Source organism: Manacus vitellinus, unplaced genomic scaffold (assembly GCF_001715985.3).
Source record: "Manacus vitellinus isolate BGI_N305 unplaced genomic scaffold, ASM171598v3 scaffold_15_pilon, whole genome shotgun sequence".
NCBI lineage: Eukaryota > Metazoa > Chordata > Aves > Passeriformes > Pipridae > Manacus > Manacus vitellinus.
This window is the reverse complement of record NW_021939122.1, coordinates 17,195,899-17,216,729: the sequence shown is the minus strand read 5'-3', so window position 1 is coordinate 17,216,729 and position 20,831 is coordinate 17,195,899. Positions and strand designations below refer to the sequence as shown.

At 35.3% G+C, this 20,831-nt stretch overlaps 1 protein-coding gene across 5 annotated transcripts in view; it reads right to left on the bottom strand.

Moving 5' to 3' along the window:
* ATRNL1 (attractin like 1) overlaps nt 1-20,831 on the bottom strand; it is a 464,278-nt gene that overhangs the window by 412,926 nt on the left and 30,521 nt on the right. For all 5 annotated transcript variants that reach the window (XM_029958558.1, XM_029958557.1, XM_029958556.1 and 2 more), the window contains exons 2-5: nt 13,838-13,921; nt 11,699-11,812; nt 11,115-11,243; nt 7,755-7,963 (exon numbers count right to left, since the gene is read on the bottom strand). In XM_029958558.1, coding sequence (XP_029814418.1) covers nt 7,755-7,963; nt 11,115-11,243; nt 11,699-11,812; nt 13,838-13,921 — 536 coding nt within the window. The remainder of the gene's footprint in view (nt 1-7,754; nt 7,964-11,114; nt 11,244-11,698; nt 11,813-13,837; nt 13,922-20,831) is intronic.

The window sequence follows — 20,831 nt, the reverse complement described above, 5'->3', positions numbered from 1 at the left end:
TGGAATATGTAGTTGCAAAAATGCAAAACAATAGAATCATACTGGCTTTAACAAAACATCATTTAAAAAGTAAATGTTTTTGTGTGGCCACTGCTTTATAAAAGCAAGGTAAATGTAGGACTCTTAAATATCACTTATAGATTTTCCTACTTGAATACATATACCATTATTTCATCATAAATACATTTTCTCTTCAGAAACATCCCATTCACTAAATACATGCTTTTTGAGCAACAGAGAGCACTACAGCTGCAGAACAAAGATAATGAAAAATATATTTTGTTATGTTCCATGCAAATATGATTTCTCTCCATTTACTTAAAATTGAATTTCTTTCTTATCTTCCTAGTGTGTCAGTCAAACCACTGGGAGAAAAAAAAAAGATTTAAAAACAGCAAACAACTTTATAAACCTGAATTGGAAGTCAATTATGTTATCCTCTAAGGTAGGAAAAAATTCTATAGGTTTAAAAAAGTGATTTATCCACACAATGCATGAGAAAGAATCTAATTTCCATTTATTGAGAAGTTTCATGAAAAGCCAAAGTAACAATCTATTCCAGTAGCTTAAGTCATAAGATCAATTTCCACCTAATGACTAAACATCATCTACTGTCTTCAAACCTAATCTTTTCCTTTAGGATCATAGGAAGAAAATCCCAAAAGCATTGATGTGTCGAATATAAATTTCACAGTCCTCTTTTTCGTACAATCTAATCAAAGCAATTAAATAAAGTAGTTGTTGTTCATTCTGTATTTGTTTGATGTTTGATCACGAGTTGAGAATCATTGCTTCAACATAACTTTTCAACCTCAAATACAAACCCAATACCACTTTTCTCCAGTACCCAATAAAATCTTTGCATGATAAGGAATTTGAGATTATGAAAAAAACACTTTTTTTTAGATAAGAGAATATATATAAATATACTTTCAATAAAAATATTATAAGAAATTTTACCAAGCAGTATTTTAAGGGAACTTCCCAGTCTGACCATTTACAAGACTCTGTCAGTCACACTCCCAGCACCAGAGACTTTCACTGCTGTGACTGGAACGAGATAAATTCCCCAACAGGTAAATCACCTTTCTTAAAGAAAAGTGGTATCAACTTTGTATTTTCATGTAGCTAGTATTTAAAATGAGAATAAAATGTTGTTCTGGAATGGCTCACAGGCATCCTGATGGGAGGTGTATCTCTGTATCTCTATGCTGCCACTGCATAGCTCCGCAACATCCACACGGGATGTAATTATTTATCCCATCCTGCAAATAGTCTTGTTTCAAAGGAGACTCAATGGTAGGCAGAGAGATCCTGGCTAGGTCTCCAGCTAGCTGTGCCAGGACTCGGCCTCCTCTATGAATGAAACAGAAATCCAAATGCTCACAAGTTGATGCAGTTCTTAAAATGCCATCTGGTTTCTTAGTCAGTCCCATTTGTTTCCTCAGCCAAGAAGGTGGATCATCCAAGAGAGATCTGGCCACAGGGAATCCACAGAGTCAGTCTGAGCAGTCAAGCCAAAGAGGCTGCACTGCTGCCACCAGTGTGTACTGCTCAAGGGTGCCCTTCAAGATCAACAAGGCAGGTACAGAAGAATAAGGCCTGATGTCACGGCAGTGTTTACTAACAGCACACTGCACGGACAGCTTTCCTGGTCTTTCATGACTGAGAACAAGTATGTTCTTTGATAGACTTTGCATGAGATTTGTCATCGTAAACAAAAATGTGCTTTGCTTCTTACTCTCTAAAAGAAGCAGAGCTTTTCAGATTAGCAGTAGCTGACAATACCCATTGGACTAGACATTTTGAGACTCCATGCTAATGGTAGCAGGATATCTAGCTCTAATATCTCTGCTAACTTCTAGAAAACTTCAGAGCTCTAAGTCAAAAGCCTCCTTCCAGTTTTCCAATTATGTTCTGATGGCTAGTTTATCCCAATTTCTCTTCTACCAGTGTTGATATCACTGAATTCAAAGAGCTGGTCTGTCTATACACCCCACAAATGTTTATAAACAGCAACACTCCTCCCTCCTAGCCTTCATTTTACTAGTTTAAGCAAAGCATGCTCTGTTAGTACCTTCCATAGCCTTGGCTATCCTAATGGTTCTCCAAGTCTATTTGTATTCATAGAATTGTAGTAATAAAACGAAGTATACTAGTAATGCTTTCATATCTTTAACTCAAGTTTCCTACTAGTGCACTTGACACTTTACAGCCTATAGCTTGTAGAGTATATAAAATTAATAATATTCATTAGTTCATGTTCTAATTGAGATAGAAAGGCAAGTTTTCTCCCATGTCACCTTCCATACTTCAATCCAAGATTATAAAGCAATTTCTTAATGCTCTTAGTCTCTAAATGTATTAATTTACAATTATACTGAAGTAATTACACATTACTCAAAGCCTTTTTTGCAAGATATTCTGGTCCTCCTTCAAACTTAAAGTAACTTCCACCTTTGTATTACCAGATTTCTCTAGCAGTCTTATAAGTATGTAACAATATCAGTCCCAAGATCAGATCTTAAGCAGTACTGATATCTTTCCATCCTAAGTTACTTGTTCAGTACACTCACATTTCATGATTAAGAAGCTGAGTTCCTTTTACTGTTTCCTTATATATTGCATGCCTTCTTCAGTTTCAATGATTTCCTGTCATCAAATCCTGAGGTTCAGAAAATCTATTGCAATTTCTTGTCCCTTTACTTACAGACTATTTTAGCATAAACTACATTGATAAATCACAATTCAACTGTTTCACTATTCAATCACAGCATACCTTTAATTGTTTCCTTTCTCAAGTTATAATCTAGAACTTTAGACACTTCTGAAATCAAGCTTACAAGTTTTTAGCTGCCTGAATCACTTTCTTCCTTGTCTTAAATGAAGGTGCTACAGATCATGAACGAAATTTAGTATTGCCCCTTATCAGGGAAATCAGCACTATCTATCTCCTTCTTGTGTTCAGAACAAAGTACTGCATGCAATCATTAATTTAATCAAGTGTTTGCATGTTCTATCTTACTACATTTAAGTGTATGCATTTTAAATAAATATTTAGAAGCTCATAGATTTAATGGATTATATTTTTCATTAAAACTCACAAATAGCAGGGGAATCCCTTCCTAAATCTCAGAATAATTAGACATACAGAGCATTATCAACCACTTTAATGCAGCCATTTATTGAAATGAAACAGATAAGTTCTGCTAAACTTGCTTTCACTAATTGTCAAATGACAACATAAAGGTATTTAAAACTGAAGTTAGCTTTTCGTTTACCTGTGACGTTCATTCTCTTGCAATAAGGATACTTGATTTTTCTCACACATAATTCTCAGACACTAAATTTCTAATTATGATAGCTATATTTTGTTTACAAATTGCACAGTCCTCAAGGATGCTTTACAAATTGTTAAATTCCATATGAAAATAAAACAGAAGAACATTTCTAGTACATACGAAATAATCATGCATTATAAGACTATTCCTTCCTACCAGTTCTATATATGCAAAATCTCCTTAGACAACCCTCATTTCTGTGATAAACATAAAAAAAGTCTACAAATATGGAGTGCATAAATTGGATTTTAACTTAAAATTGTGGGAGGAAAGGACTCCTTGGGTTTGTGCTTTTATGCATGTATAGTATAGATGCACATATATATGAGGGTATCTCCCAGACTGTAAAACTGCAGTTTCTCTTCACTGAATTGGTAGTTGGCCAAGAGACATCCTGAAAAGTAAAACTGAGACAAAGAGGGCATTACCATGGGGCAGAACAGTTATCAGACACCTGCCTCTACTGTCTTTTTCCTTCCAAAAAAAAGGTCTGTCTGAAGCAAACGTTACACCATAGGTCCTCTTCTCTGAAACTAGACACTTGTTTGCTTTCTGGCCAAGAACATCTAGGTACAACAGGTCAAAACCTCAGATTTCAGACCTCTAAGCATTTGGCACAAGCTCTTTCCAGTGCTACATTTCAACTGCAGCTGCCTGAGCTCCCATCTCAAACCTTCTCCATTGGTTTCAATAAATCAGATAAACCAGCACCACAGAAGCACAGCTTTGCTAAACCTTGGCATTGAGGAATAAGGCAGGCCAAACAAGGGAGTATGACTTCAAAGTTTTCCACTGATGCAAGGGGAACAAACTCAACTCTAGTTAGTCCTTTCAGGATAACCTAAGTTGTACATTGACACACATTGACATAGCAATTCTGGCTATACTCAAATGTTGTTAGAATAAATGCTACAGTAAAAAGCAAGGTAAAATACTGATTTTACACTGCAGTAGTCATAGCTCCTTTTATACTTTCATTGTTTACTCTTCTCCTTACATAAAGGCTCATTTTTCCCCAGAGAGATGTTATAAAACTCAAGTTGCCTGAATTGCTAATGGACTTATTTCAAAGTTAATTAGTTTAATTTCAGAATCTGGTCTGCTACATCTCTATCTGCTAGGAGCAGATCTGTAGGGAGAATCAACTAACTATACGTGTTCCAGAATTGTTATTGGTGTTTTAACTTTGCAGTAGGGCCGAATGACCATTTGTGGGTGGTGCGCATTCTGTGCAACCCTAGAGCTCGTCTTCTGGTGCAGTTTCTTCTAAAAGGAAGGCAGTTCCTCTGTTTTCAAGCAATCTCACAATGCAATCCAACACACAATACACAAAAAGGATCAGATTTGCTTTGAAGGTACCCTACTCATGCTCTGTAAACACACCCTGTAACTCCTCCAAAGCAGACTCCCCTTTTTCTTGCAGTACTGATGTTCAGTGATCAAAGTATCAAGAAAGTTTCTCTTAAATTTAAGAGAGCTTTGAACTCTATTTTTTTTCCTTTTTACACCCAGTAGTTGGTAACATTTTCAGCATGTTCAAAGATAGTCCATTTAACTCTCTAAAAAATGTGGAACTGTTCACAACCCTTTCAGTTATTCCAAATTTTTACACCTGTTACAGAAGTTTTAACTGTTTGGAAATCTCTGTGCTCCTTTACAGCCTAGACAATCTAAGACACAGCATTCCCAGTATCAAAGAGAATTTGCTGGCTGTGAATACATTCAGCAGAAACATCGTTCTATAAACTTCTTAAATAGGTCAACTAGTGCAAGAGCCACCACTTTTGTCTCAGTGGAGTCCTCATTTCTCTTTTACCTGCACCTAGCAAAGAAAAAGAGATCAAGTGAGCAGTTAAAAGGCATGTTTTTTTTCCTCCCTGAATTACATCCAAGCCTGTAACTGCAGGTATCAACACATTCTGCTATATAATACAGATAAATTAGCCAATAATGGGACAGTGTAATAAGATGTAATAATCATAAAGGAATCACTCTTTAGCAAAAACTTCAGCCTCCCTTACATTGCCTGAATAGTTTAAATTAACCAGATTTCACATAAATATTAAATTTTCTTCCTATATGAGACCAACCATCTCAGAAACATTTAACATTACTAGTATTATTTAAAAACTGCTTTCATTTAAAAAGACCCACTACATTTAACAAGTACATTTTTTGCTAAATGCAATGCCTGATAAAAATAAAAAAAAATTACATAAATTATTTGCTTTCCAAATCTAAAAGTTATTATTGTCATGGCTTTATTCTATATTGGTATGACTAACTGCTGCAAGTATCTACAAGATCCTTGTATTACATTCCACGAAATTCATCTTATAATCAGAGGATCCTACTTTTCACTCAAATAATTTTTCTATCCCCCAAAATACAGTGTTTTCTTTTCTCAGAATACTTGTTTTAAACATGAAACGTTCTTCAGAGCTGCTCCTTCCACAATATCCACAAGATGTCACCATTGTAAAAGAAAGAAACCCCATGTTGTAAAAGGAAATTCCAGTTTATGTTCTGAACCATAGATTTTAATTATTATACTTCCCAATCAATTCAGTTCAATGATTTGTTGCTATATAATATAGGCACTAAACGTATTCAACCAAAAAATGAGAATAAAAAACAAAACATAAAACTGTTTTCAAAATCAGAGACAACAAGACCCTCTTGTCACTGAGTTTGAATTACTAAACAAGGAAAAACTTGTCAGACAGCAAGACCATTAAAATAAGTAGAGAAATTTATGATTCCAGCAGTGCAAACGACTTACACAGAAGATACTATCAGTGTAGAAACTATAGAAAATGTAAATGCAAATAAATAAAGAAATAGACTTGAGAAGCAAGTAGTCTCCCAGAGAGCTCAAGGAAAGTCTGGTATTATTTTTTATTTAGTAAGGAAATACAATTATGTAGCCAAGCCGGTTCACCTGTGACAGAATAAAAAAGAAAAATAATTTAAGTCTATATAGGTTCAGTGAAAATCCAAGGAACAATGAAGGAAATTATATCATCCTGTGCACTGTAGGAAAGATTGGGAAGCCAGTATGTACAGAAATGCTAAGTGAAAGGAAGGTACTAACAGAGGAAGTTAGACTTTTAATTTTATTTAGTGCTCAAAGCTTCTAAGGAAGTTTTAGCACTGTAACTGAAGGCATAGACTAAAAATAATTTCCAAAGATTTGTGACATTTCCCCATTTTGAACACAGGGATCTGAAATTGCAAGGAATCCATGCACAGTTAAAAGGATGATATTCTTGCTACAAATTCTATTCAGAACTTCCTTACAGAGATCAAGCTTTCAGGATCTTTCTGTGCATTACAATCCTGGTGCGTTCTAAAGGACTCAGTAACAAGTCTACACTATTTCCATTCAGTGACCATATAGCTAAACCACTTCCCTTCTGTGGGTGCACTGACTGCCTTTTAATGAACAACTCATTGATTATTAAGAAGAAAAATGTATTAAATCTTATCGTGTCTTTGGAGTAATAGGTGTGACAGCTAATAGTAGTAAAAAAGTCATTTCCTTTGACAGGCAAAAAGAAACAGCAATAAAACAGAAGTAGAGGCAGGAAGTCATAGGAAGAAGGCATATCAGATAAGTAATCTGGAGGTATTTTAGTGTTTCTGTTAAGAGAAGAATGGCAATTTCAATTCATAGGAAGCTAATCCGATTGAGACTTGTAAGAGAAGTGGTAAAGGATAAAAACAAAATTCACAAACATCTAGCATAATTATAGTCAGTGAATTAAACATTTAGGATCTTAAATTATTTATCTGTAATGAGAAACAATTATTTATGGAACTGGGAGTAAACTACAGCATATGCTTAAAGTACATCCATTAGTCCACAGTACATGTCCACACATAACTCTTGTACTGTCATAAAAAAGCAGTTTACCCTCCTTTTTCATTGAGAGGCTCATACAAATAATACCCAACCAAAAACCAGACAGTGGATACTCACTTCAGGAAGCACTAAAAATGTGATGAGATGATATGACATTAAAAGATGGAGGAATAAAATCAAACCTATCTAAACATTTAAAAACAGAATAGAAAATTAGGCTGTGGAGGAATTTAGTCTTCAGAAGTGCTCACAACTCTCCAGTAATTACTGTCATTATTTTTTTCAAATTAATGATCCAAAAAGAAAAATGCCCAATGCAAGAAAGTCCAGGTCACATATTTCTGCTGTACCTTCAGACAGAAAATATCAAAGCTGTGAGCCTTTTATGGCATTAAATTACCCATACCTATATCCGCACGAAAATTTATTCCAGAAACTAGTATTTCATCTGTGTTCATTCTTTAGAGAGGCCAATGTGTATGCTACATAGGATGCATTAAAGCAGATTTTTTAATAGATTGACTTGATTCCACATAAGAAAACCTTACCTTGCCAGCTATCATTGCAAACACACAGCTTCTCTCCTGTCAAATCACAGTACCCATGATCTGGACTGCCACAGTTGGCTTTACAGTATGGAATATCACAGGCTTCTCCTTTCCAATACTTGTCACACTCACAGTATACCCGGCTTGGTACAGACACACTGGTTGTACACTTCCCATGTTCTGAGCAGTTATTAGGACAGGAATTAATTCTGGGGAGAGAAAAAGAAAAAGTAAAATAAAAGGAATGACAAGTCGAGATGACAGTGGTTTTATCTGACAGTACTCCAACAACATTTGCTAGAGAAAGTACTTTTTACCATGAAAAATTTCTATTTTCTGATAAAACACAAGTGTAATGGTGATTTTACAGGCAAATGAGTTCAAAAGTGTTTATCCAGGCTTACATACAGAGTCTGTGATGCAGCCAGGGTCACATATATCTTGCACTGTAACAAGTATTGACATTAAGCAGGAAGACAGGCCCTGCCTGGGCAGATCACTACCTATTTTTTTCCTCTGTTCCAGTATCAGCACTCTAATCAGTCCTTTCAAATGCTTATTATCTCTAGGAACAAGCCCACTGAAAGTGACTGAGCTTAAACTCTCCACCACAGGCTTACATTTAAAGGGTTTTTCTGAGTAGCTTTGTTCCATACTATAAAACAGATGTCTAACATCTGAGGGGAATAAAACAGGAAAAACAATGTAAGGAAAAATACAAGATGCAAGGTTAATATCCCAAAACTACCTACAGGTCGCACTTCATGCTTTGAAGCATTAATAATAGAGCCACCTTAACTCTGCCTCCTTAACTCTGCAGTCAGAGTTGCAAAACCAAGAAAGCTTAGGCTGAAAGAAGTCTGTGACTATTATGGGAATTAGTGTTTCTGTGATACACCCTACCAAACACTGAGATCACAGGCAATCGGACTGCAAAATTAAGCAAAGTGGTTCCAGAAATGCAAGCAACTCCTTGGAGATGAGGGGAGATGGAGGATGTTGGAAGTATGTGGGTCCAAGAGATTCCATGAACAGAGTCCCAGGTGGTATGTGCCTGCTGAAGTCCAAAAAGGATTTGAAACCTTTTTTGATGAGTCATAGCAAAGGGTTGGGTTGAAACTCAGAATAAATTGTTATTGCATAAAAACTGCTGATGATAACACAAACAACTCCCTGTAGATGTGAAACGGATACTGGTCATAGCCTTCCTTGCTCTTTCTGAATGAAGAAAGGACTGTGAAAAGTTAGCAAACAATTGTTTGAGGCTGGTCTTTGACAAAATGTAGTTGTGGTAGGACTGTCATCAGATATGTTTTTGTTTTCTAGACACTCATATCTCAAAAGACTGACTCTGTTACACTACTAAAATAGAAAGTCCCACATCTGAACTGCAAACATCCTGGGTTTTTGCCTGGTAACACACGTGGCATTAAAGCCATTTATGGCATTAAGTGCTGTACGTTACAGCTGTGAGGAACCTCTCCTCCCACTTCACAGGGAAACTGTTCTGCAGGGAGATGAATAGTTCAGTTTTTCCAGCACTCTGAAAGTAGACAAATTCCCACTCCAAGAGGTTCATTAAGGATTCAAATGAAATGAGAAAAACTGGATCAGCAGAATTGGAAGTAAGACGCCTGACTCCAAGGAACACAAAATTTACTCAGACTGTTGTGGAGTAACTACTGTTGTTTGCAACTGGCATGGCACTTTAAATCACAGATTTTGTGCTTCTGTCTTTCCCAAAATAAAGGAATACGAGCAGTCCATCAAGATGAAGTGGAAAATCAACAAAGGAAGAGAACAGAAGCAGAGTGCAATAGATCAGTAATAGAAACAAAATTAATGCAGCCATAAAAAGTAATTGTAGGTACTTCTTTATCATAAAAATCATTACTGTTGGCTTATTAAAAATATATATATTTTAAAAGTATCCATTGCAATAGAAGAAACACAAGATCAGAGTACATAAAATTTCAGGAGTTATATATGTAATGGAATTAAAAACTGGCAGGTTTTTTCATTTATTTTAAATCTTCCCAAAAAATTAGGCAATGATATGCAGCATGCACCACATTACCAAGTAATGAAAGAATGCAGAGCACATACTCTCATTCCTTAAGAATGCCATGTCATATTGCCATTTGCTCCCAAGACAAATAAAAAAAAGTGCAATAAAAGCTTCAGGGATAACTGAAAAATGTATCTAATTACAGTAGAGAAGTCTGCCAGGTGATTGCATTTTACTGATGTCAACAGACAAAAATTAAAAATACTCAGTCTTCTAGACTGCCATTTCCAATGCAATATATTTAGTGAGGTTTCCTAAACTCTGAATAGCCATTTATTATCTGGTCAAAGGTAGGCAAGCTGCAAATTACAGGAACAATCTTTCCATAGACAATTTAAGTACCTCTGCCAAGAGCAAAGCTATGGTCAGAAGCACAAATAGGAATTTTAAATTAATAAAGAATATGAAAAAAATAGTACATGTACTTCCACATAAGAAATGCAGTGCTGGCCACCACATCCCAGTAACTGGTATTTCAGAATCCGAAAGAATTGAGAGAAAGGAACAGGAATCAATGGAATCATGGAAAAACTATCACATAAAGAACTATCACTTGGTCCAAGAGGACCAAACAATCCCCTCTTGACCTAAAGCATCCAGTATGAAGAGTGTTGCATTATGTGTCACAAGCATGTCCCAGATGAGACAGCAATTGAGATCAACAGTGGGTACATAAAGAAGGAAGAGGCTCAGATCCATTGGATGCATCTTCAGAACTGCTGACACAGAAAAGGAGACCGGAATAAAGCACAGTTATATCAGATTAGACTCTGCCATCAGAGGAACTAAGACAGACAGAGCAGATAAGAACTGTGAAGGCAGAATGCAAACTGAGATGGAAAATAGGAAGGGAAAGTACCTGATAAGTAGAGAAGAAATGGAATAAAATCTTTGTGGCTGGCACAAAAGCCAAAGTAGAATTTCAGTAGAGGTTTCATAAGCCACAGAAGTATATTCAGCAAGAAAAATCCCGATCCTAGTTCAAGAGAAGGGAATTGACACGACAGCAGATATAATCTCCCTTCTATTCCATATGACAACTACATGTGTTGGATAAACACTGGAAGAGATACATTTTAGTTCCATATGGCATAAGAAAAACATACTCTTGGAATGGCCATGTGGCTTCACTCAAAACAATATACTCTATCTCTGAGATTTTTTTCCCCCCTAACTTGTACCTTAATAACTTACTACAACCCTGGCTCCCTGGTTTTAGGAACACACCACTAAGTATAACCATTATGCCATTGAAAAAACCAGAAGTCATTACATATTAAAAAAATACTTACGAATAAAAAATGTTAAATCCCGTTAGGTTATAAGCAGCATCACTAAAAAAGTGGAGCAATGCATAGCCAGATGTAGTAACTACTTCAGGAACAGTTTCATTTCCACGCACTTCAGGGACTATTAGACCACTGGAAAAGAAAATGGGAAAAATGCTTATAAGTAATCCTTGGGAGAGAAGGGGGGGCAGGAAGGAAGGAGGGAATTAGCTATTCTGGTGGTTAACTATATAAGCAAGATGGTGCCTACATATAATTTGAAAACTTCTTTTTAAAAAAACAAATCATAAAATGTGTATAAAACTTGTCCATGGTAAGGTAGGGGTTTCCAGGAAAAATGCCAGTGTTTAAGCATTAACTCTCCAATGTTAGCAGTAAGTACAAGTCACAAAATGGATTTATGCTCTGATCACCTAACCAAAGACGTAAGGCTTTGGAATTCATCCTAATATAACTTTACATACATATTCCCATATTATTAATAAAAGAAAGTAAGCTAGTTAACATATTAGAGCCTCTAATGTTATTTTTTCCGCAGTAACTAAAAATGTTCATACTTGGACTAAAAGATTCATAAATACACTCACCTAAATACAGCTATTAAAGGTGCATATATCGAATCTCCATCATATACATACATATGGTCCCAACTACATTCTGTGGCAAAGTGATTAAATCTTAATCTTAGTATCGCATTCGGGCTGAAAAAAAATAGAACATCCATGTAAAACATTATTTACAGAATTATTGAGTTCATAAGATAAAGAACTTACAGTAAAATTGATCATGCCAGCATAACTCTATTAAAACATTTTGATTAATAATAATAACCAAACATTTCAAGGTGTTAAATAACAAAAGTCAAAGCAAGCAAATATTTCACTTTATCTTAAAAAAAAAAAACAACAAAAATAACATATTCAGTCCAAGTCTAATAATCCCTAAAGTTAATAAGAGACTTAAATTTAACCGATTTTATTAGTATTCAGAACCACAAATTTAGAGCAATCAAAATATCTTATTTTAATATATTAGCTTTAGTTTACAGTGTCAGGACTATGAAGTTTAAAGAATCTTTCAAGAAAAAAAAAAAAAATCACCTACACATCCTCATTCCAGTATTCTACTAGTTATTGAAAATCTTAAAACACAAATCTAAAATAGCAAGCAATATTAGTGCAAGTGCCTGCCCCCACCCTCTCCCAACACCTGGGAGTCAAATTTCACTAATTTTTGGCTGAGATGCAGATAGATCTGTAAACTTTCTGAAAGGAGACTTCTCATGTATTGCAAAATTACCGATACATATTCCATGAAACATAATGATTATTTTCTTTTATGTCTCCCCGTTTCTGACAGGCTTGAGTGCAATTTGTCAGTTTGGAAAACGTGGGTTTTTTGTGACAGGTCCTTTGAGAGGACTCTCTGTTCATTTTTTAAGACAGAGTATTTTATATATGTGACTTCCTTGTATGTTGACATTTTGCACTGTGTTACTGGGTTGCTTTACTCTCTCACATACTGTGCAACACATGGTGTCCTCCAGCTGCCCACTCCATCTCTGGTGAAGAGGAGGAACGGAGTGAAGACCAGCTCCAAAGCAGAGTTTGCCTGTGCTCCTGAGGCATGTTTCCACTTTAGCACAGTGCAGTGCAGTGCAAACATTCCTGAGCCAGCTTGGGTAAAAAGAGAAGTCTAGCTAGGGCAGAAAGATATTCAGCTACAGCCTGGTCACCTAGATATTGAAGCTTCTATTTAAATAATTTTGCAAATTATCCATAACTTCACTGTGTTTAAATTATTATCTGCATATGAGCAGAACAAAATTAGATCAGATACTATACTTTTACCTTTTCTGATACCTTTACTGAACTTTTACCTTTGTTTTTTACTTTACTTTTACCTTAGATATCTGCTACAGAGCAGATATCTATGGTAATTGAGATTATGACAACACAGAAATACAGAAGAGGTTAATTTTCTTCCAGAATGTTAGTAGAACTCAGAACTAGAGTCAGCAAAATCCTGATCCATATCCAGAGGGGGAAGAGTCCCACTGAGATGCAACCAGTTTGTGCTTTTAACAGTTAGCTGTACTAATGCATGTGTCTCATTATTTCTTTGGGCATGTCTGTGTGTTTCTGTGCTGCACAAACTGAAAAATTAGAAACAGATGAGACATCTAAACTGTGGGCACAAAATTGTTTTGAAATTAAGTACATGAGGAATACTAGAATACCAAAGAAAATACTTTATAGAAGCACTAACTTTTGAGCAACATGTAACTGAATAAGCGTTCTGTACTTGAGACCACTCCTGATTTATCACTGATATGAGTTAAATAAGATTAGTAAGATAATGAGTGAAATAATTGGATTCTGTAACTACATGTAGAACTTATGTAAAGGTAATCAAACATGCAACAAATTTATCATTGGGTTTTGAGAGCTTGCAGCACTGGCCAAATTCCAACGTCAGCCTAACTTTTGCCAGCAATTTGAATGGGAATGGAATTTGGCCAACTCTGAGGAATCCTGAAAATCCTACTTCTTTTATTTTTTTTTTAATTCTTTATAACATTTAAACAAGAACAAAACAAACAAACTAAAGACCAAAACTGTTTATATTGTATCCACATGCAGTTTCTACTTCAAGAGTTCTTTCAAACTCTAGAATACACAGTACCAAATTGTCAGAAAATCTAAATTATATAAATAAATACTTACTATCCTTCAATTAACCATGTACATTTAGTTTTATACTTATAATTTATGGGTCCATCTGTTAAATATCCAGAAGGTTCTGTTAACCTACAAGAGGAAAAAACAGTGCTGTAATAAACTGGAGACAACACATCAGAACATGCATCATAGACATGCCAACAGAATCTTTCTGGATGGAAAGAAAATTAGAGGTAGGGAAAACAGTAAAGTCTATTTTCACATTTCTTGTCACATTGTTTGTATTCATAAAAAAACTTAAATTCTGACTATTCTATATCATTGATTTGCTTTCTTCCCCCAGGCAATCACAGGATTTCTATTTTTTTCTAATTCAGTAGCAAATAATTTATATTATCCTTCACACAAAATGTATCCAAGCCAATGTAAAGGGGTTTTGTTTAAAAGTATTATTTTGGTTTGACTTGCTTGTTTACTTTGCCATTGTCTTGAAACATACTTCTGAAATTAGACATCAGAAAAGTGTTCTAGATCAAGAAAAATTGAGGCATAAATTTAAATAAGTTTATCTGTAAGCCTCTTCCTCTCTCATTCCTAGTCAGTACCCTGTCTCTTCACAGTGGCCTACAGTGGATGTGCAGGAAAGAATTTAAATCCCTACAGATACTCCACACAGTTTTACACCACCCTCAGTGACTTGCATCTCAGGGACACTCTTAGTCAGAGGTTGTGCCTTTGGGTTCATGTTTGTCCCAGGAGTTACCACATAAACTCACATAAACTTGCAGCATCTAGAAGATGCTGAAGGAATGATTTCCACACATACACAAGACATCTCAACTGTTTTTGTCCTGAGCCTACCTCTTGGTTTCATCTATGTCCTTAGGCCTGGTATTGGATGAAGGGATGAACAATTGTACCCTATTCACATGCTTGACCCCACCCCAAATGTAATGGTCTGTGTTGTTTCCTTCCTTTCCCCCACTGAGCCTTTTCCAACCTAAAAAATCCTTGCTCTCTGCCTTTAATGTGTCTTTTCTATTTTCCTAGAGCCATCTGAGCTGCAACACAAAGAGCAGCATATTGTATTCAAGATGCAAGTGAACCATGAATCTGTACAGTAGCAATATTATTTCCATTTTATTCTCTATTCCCATTTAAGATTTTATTTGCTCTTTCAACAACTACTATTCTGATATTTTAAACAGAATAGCTGCTATAACTTTTTTTCTGAGTGATAATAGATAGCTCAATATTCACATATAGAATTCATTTAATGTAGAAAGAGAACCTTTTTCATCTGTTCATATATATTACTTTGCATTAATCTATGCAGTGATAAAATAGCAGATGAAATTCAATAATCTATTAACATAAAAGCTTTCTGAAAGAGCTTATTATCTTCAGCCCACTGTGACTTCACTAATCCACCCCATTTTCTGCATTCTTTAAGATTATGTTCTATAGTTCAGGTCTTGACATCTCTAGTGGCCTTACTCCTCTGGGAAAACTGACCATTCTACCTTTTAAAATGTTACAACAATAATAATGAATATAAATACATACTCAAAAAAGCTCATTTTTTTCACTATAGTGTTGAAAGATCATCATTAAGAATAAGTATCACTGAATAAAAAAAAAACAGAGGTTTTTTTCTGTTTTATTTCACTACTTTAAATAAATCAATAGACTAGATCTAAATCCAGAGGCAATGCTGAACAAGATGACCAAGTCAGAGCTAAATTTTCTCATCAGGAGTCTAGCTGAACAGGAATTCAATATCTGCTATCCTACTATATATGCACCAATTTTAAAAATATTCATTACCACATCTACTGCAAATTATTTACACTGGAACTCATATCAAACACTAATTGCATACTTATTAACAGAGAACCAAACATAAAATTATAAACGTGGAAATGAAATTAAAACAAGGGAGCAAGAAAGAATAATTTATGAGACATGGTCTGTGCAAACTCACGTTTTCAAACAAGTTCCTTCACCTTTCCTGCAAGAACCAGCATCAGTTTGTTGGGCACATTGTTCCCATCACTGGTGGTTTGAATTACACACACTTTCCTTTTGGGACAAATCTGTCTAATGTGGGAACTGGCCAAATAACTGTACTCAAAAGATTTTGAAGGCATAAAAGTATGTTTCTGAATCAAAAAAAAAAGTTTATGTTTCTGAATCAAAACAAGAAAAGCAAGTAAACAGCTGGTAGCATGAGCAACAGACTGGGAGGGGAAAAAAATAAAAACTAAAAACCCACCATATACTCCAGTCAGCTGACAGCTGAGAGAAAATTTCCCCCGTAAAACCCAATACATGGAGTTGGTCTGAAAGCTGCAGCACACCACTTCCCAAAAGTACTGTATCCTGGTAAGTGCTACACAAATGCTGGTGCAGCCCATAAGCAAAGCATGAATTAGCGAGGCGTGGCTGGTAACTCCCACTCCTCCCTCCCAGCAGCCTGGAGGAGCTGCAGAGATGGCCAGGGAAAGGTTAACCACGTTCCTGCCAGGTGCTCTCCTTAGAATCAGTGTCTGGCCACAGAACATTTTTGCTTGCAGAAAGCAAAAGACACACACAGTTTAAGTTTATAACATTTCTTCTTGTTGAGAAATATCAACTTTATCTAAAAGTATACATCGGTGCTTCTACACATGGCAAACAGGTTTTTCAGAGTTATTTCTGGCTTCTTTACATAATAATGACATTGTTTGGACAATGCTGAAATTAACACCAACCTATACTTTGGACGTCTAAGCTTCAGGTCACTGATTTTGAAATGAAGCTATATTGATGCTTGGCCTCTGGCAGAACCTTAGTGAAGCTGATTACAGGAGCAGATCCTATGTTTAAGTGTGTGCTAGACTGAAGTATTTTTTCTTTCTTTTTTTTTTTTTTAATAAAAGGCATAAGATTTCAATAAAAGTAATTGTAGTGCTGGCATATAATTTATATACAGAAGCAAAGTCCTATTTAGCAAGCCACAGAACATTTATTTTCCTGGAAGAAGAGTGAAATATCACTAGTATTCATTTGCAGTCATGACCATTGCCTTCTTAGTAGCTGTATAATGCAATGGAGGTGACTTACAAGAGTTGTTTCTATTAGATCAGCCCTTTGGCACCAGTAAAGTACAAACAATTTCCCTTGTCTCCTAAGCTGATAATTTTTTGATAAATAGTTTCTTTTGGAAGAGCAGATAGCCTTTGAAGCAGCTATTGCACTTTGCTGGAAAAAGTAAATAACTAAGAGCACAAGTTTGCAATAATGGTTGTGGAAAATGGTAAGATAAGGGGCTGTTCTATTTAAAATAAATACATAGCAAGACAGATGGGAATCCTTTTCAGTTTCTCTAGTCATATCAAGAACTTTTCTGTGTTATTTTTTGTTCCAAATGTTATCAAATACCAAATCCCACAAAGCTAAGCATAACTACTTTCCTGTAACCTCTTACCAAATCAAGGTCAATATTCTCTTTCATATAAAGCCAGGTATTTGTGGGCAGAGTTTTCCTCTGTGACTAGCAGTGATTCTGTCAAATGACCCAAAACCCAGAGGAGTCAACATGACTATACACTTTCTAGTCACAGAAGCAGAATAGCCAGACCGATGCCTGGATGCTGCACCCCCATCCTTGCTGACTGCTGAGAAAGCCTTAGTGATGAGAGGAAGCCAGAACAATTTGTGTGGCCTGCTTAGGCATCACAAGTTTATAACACCAAGACTCCAGCTTTCTAAACAGAATGCTTAGGGAGTAGCTGATGTTGTATATTGTCATTTTAAATTGCACACCAGCTTTCATAAACACAACAATATTGTTTTTAGTTGGCAAGGTTATAATCAAAACCTATAAAGAATTAGAGGGAGCATGCCAAGAGAACATTTCCCATCTCTGTGTACTGTAAAACAGATCTACCAAATAACAGGAAAAAGTCAGGATGCTGCATAGCAGAGTTAAAGGCATCCAGAAGCACCAATGACAGTTCAGTTACTCACCAAGCTAATCAGTCAGTAATAGCTTATGTGACAAACACATGGCACTACAGGGTGTTTCATATAGCAGACAGATATACCAGAAATGAAAGGGCTAAAGCCAACACAGGGCAAACAAAAAAGTGCAATATTCCCCTGGAATATTACCACTGTTATAAAATAACGGCAAATATAATTGAGTTAAAATATACAATGGGAACATTTGGATTTACCACTGCAAAGACTTTCAATCAAGACTGATGCATTTCAGGAAAAGAGAAAAGCATGTTCTAGTTCAGTCAGAAATTATTGGTCCAAAATGAAGGAGTAGTCAGATGAAATCTATGCTCCACAACACATAAGATGTCAGAGTAGATTATTAAAATGTCCCTTCCTTCCTGTAATATTTATAGATCTGTGAAAAACACAGTCTTGTCATCTCCTACATATTCCTGTAAAAAATAGTATCATCAAATCTTCCTGAGAGGGGCACTAATTTAAACCAAAGAAGTCATTGGATATTTTCTGTCATCAGCAGAACATGAAGATCCACAAAACTGCTGATAGATGGACAGAGGTGTGATTTATAATAGAGGTACATTAAAAGCAACAAAGCATAAAGCACATTCATAATATTATAAATATTCACTATTAAATAAAATAAAAGGTTATGAAGACATTCACTTATCTCTATATTACTTAGTGTCACATTTCTACTGAGAATTTTATGAAATGCTGGATTACTTTGCAATTCCTACTTCAGATATATCTGAATATAAAGATATAGAGCATATTTTGCTATATGGATTCATCTCAATGTCAGTATTTGTGTGCCAGAGAGCTATTCCCTCCATTGCTGAAAAATTTTGCTCCATCTGCTTTTCATCTTTTTTGAAAATATGTTTTATTAAAAAAAATAAAAATCAATAACTGTGCTTCAAAGTTATAAGATCGAATTCTTCTTAAATAGAAGTACTGGCAACCTTTCTAGCTAAAGCTCTTGTGCCTAACATTTACAGCAGGGAAAGAGACTGCACATGTCTGAGATGTGAGCAGCTGAACATATTAAGCAAGAAGGAAAAAAAATTTAGACCACCTGACAGCACAAACCTGACTCAGTGAGCACTGTGATATCAGAAAGAAAGGCAGAATTGATCAAGAGGCCATTTCTCATACCATACCATTATGTGATAGACTAAGAAGGTTTTCTAGTATTATTTTCAAAGGATGATCTGAAAAACATGTTCTGAAAAACCCCACAAAGCAGACTTTTATTTTCCAGGCATAAAATATTGACAAACACCTGACAAAAATTCACATACAAAACCAGAATATACTGAACATACTGTAGTTCTAATTTTTCTTCAATGACTAATCAAGAAGAGAAAATATTTAATACATTAGGAAAATATTTGCATATGCTAATCACACTCCTATACTTGTTACATACTGCTTTGCATTGATAGATTAACGTATATTTAGAAACACATTAAGGACATTCATGACAACTTCTCACATGCCAACTAATCACAGACATGCTCTGAAATAGGTCTGACTTTATTCAGTTTCCTTTCTAAAGTGTCTCTACTGATTCAAGTATTGAGTTCATCCTTCTAATTTATTTTAAACAAAACTGTGCTCCAAAACAATTCAAAAATCCCAGAAAAGTCAAATAAAGACTAGAATACAAAAACATTTTTCCCCATAAGAATAAATCCTGTATTTCAAGAAGCTTAACACTTGTGTGGCACAAATGTATCTTTTATTTTAAAAATGAAACTAAGTTATCTGAGATATAAAATTTGATTGGTGCAAAACATAAATTTAAAGTTTGCTCCAACAGCTGTAAATGTTCCTCATTTACTGTTTCTGACAAAGGTTGTTATTCTATAGCAAATTTTTTTAAAAGTCCCCAAAACAACTGAAAGGATGCTGTGTAGAAATAGATGTCAAAAAACTGTATGAGAGTACTTGAAGATTTTCTTCTACCTCCTCACAAAGTGGAGCTTGACTTTTTTTTATCCAAAACCCCCTAAATTGCATTCAGTTACAACGTGCTTTAACACCTACCCCAACCATACTGAAATCTTCCTTCACAGTTATTTGTCTAATCTGATTTTAATAATTCCAATGAAAGAAGTCTACAATCTTCTTAGGCAATCTATTTTAGTACTGACTTATCCTTACTATTAGAATGTTTTTCTAGATGTCAAACTCCCCTTTTTTCTTACTTAACCATGTTATTTCCTGAACACAGACCTGTACATTGGGTAATATTCTTCCTCTTTCTGCTTATCTTTTACAAACATCCACCTTCAGGCTTTTCTTCTCTAAAAAAAGGCAATTTAATCCAGCATTCCTCAGGTGTCATTTTCTAGACTTTCCTTCTCTAGAACTTTTCCAATTCATCTCCATCTCAGAATGGTACCTACTACTCCAGCTGTAGTCTGACCAGCATAGCAACCAAATAATTATTTAATATCCATAATATCCTGAATGTAAGTAGCAGAAGAGATGCCTTTATGCTGCTTTGTATATAACCTGCAATTCCCTGAGACTGTTGACTTCCTCAGAAGGACAAAATGGTATTACTCTGGTTCATCTTACTGAGGTTAATTATATCTACTCAAGTGTAGAAATTCGAATACAATTCTGTCAGCATGACTTTTTTCAGGCAGTATTATATGGGATCAATGCAGCTTGCATGAGCTGGAACTTGCTGCATGGAAAGTTTCATTTATTATCATTTTTTCAGTAGGAAAATCTATTTTTGTTTTGTGATATAAGCATTCACTTAAAAAGACAGTAGCTTCTGGCCACACTGCCTAGTGAGAAACTCTACTTAAAAATCAATGAACTTCACAAGAAGAGCAGAAATTCCATTTGTGTGTATTTGTGATAAAGTCCTTCAAAAAAACTCCCATATTTTCCATAACAGCCACTTTTCTATTACTCAACTATGTCAACAGTTTCTGAATATTATTCGTATTCATTATTCATTCACCTTAAAAAGCACTAACATGAAGTCAGTGTTAGCAAAAATTAAAAGTCA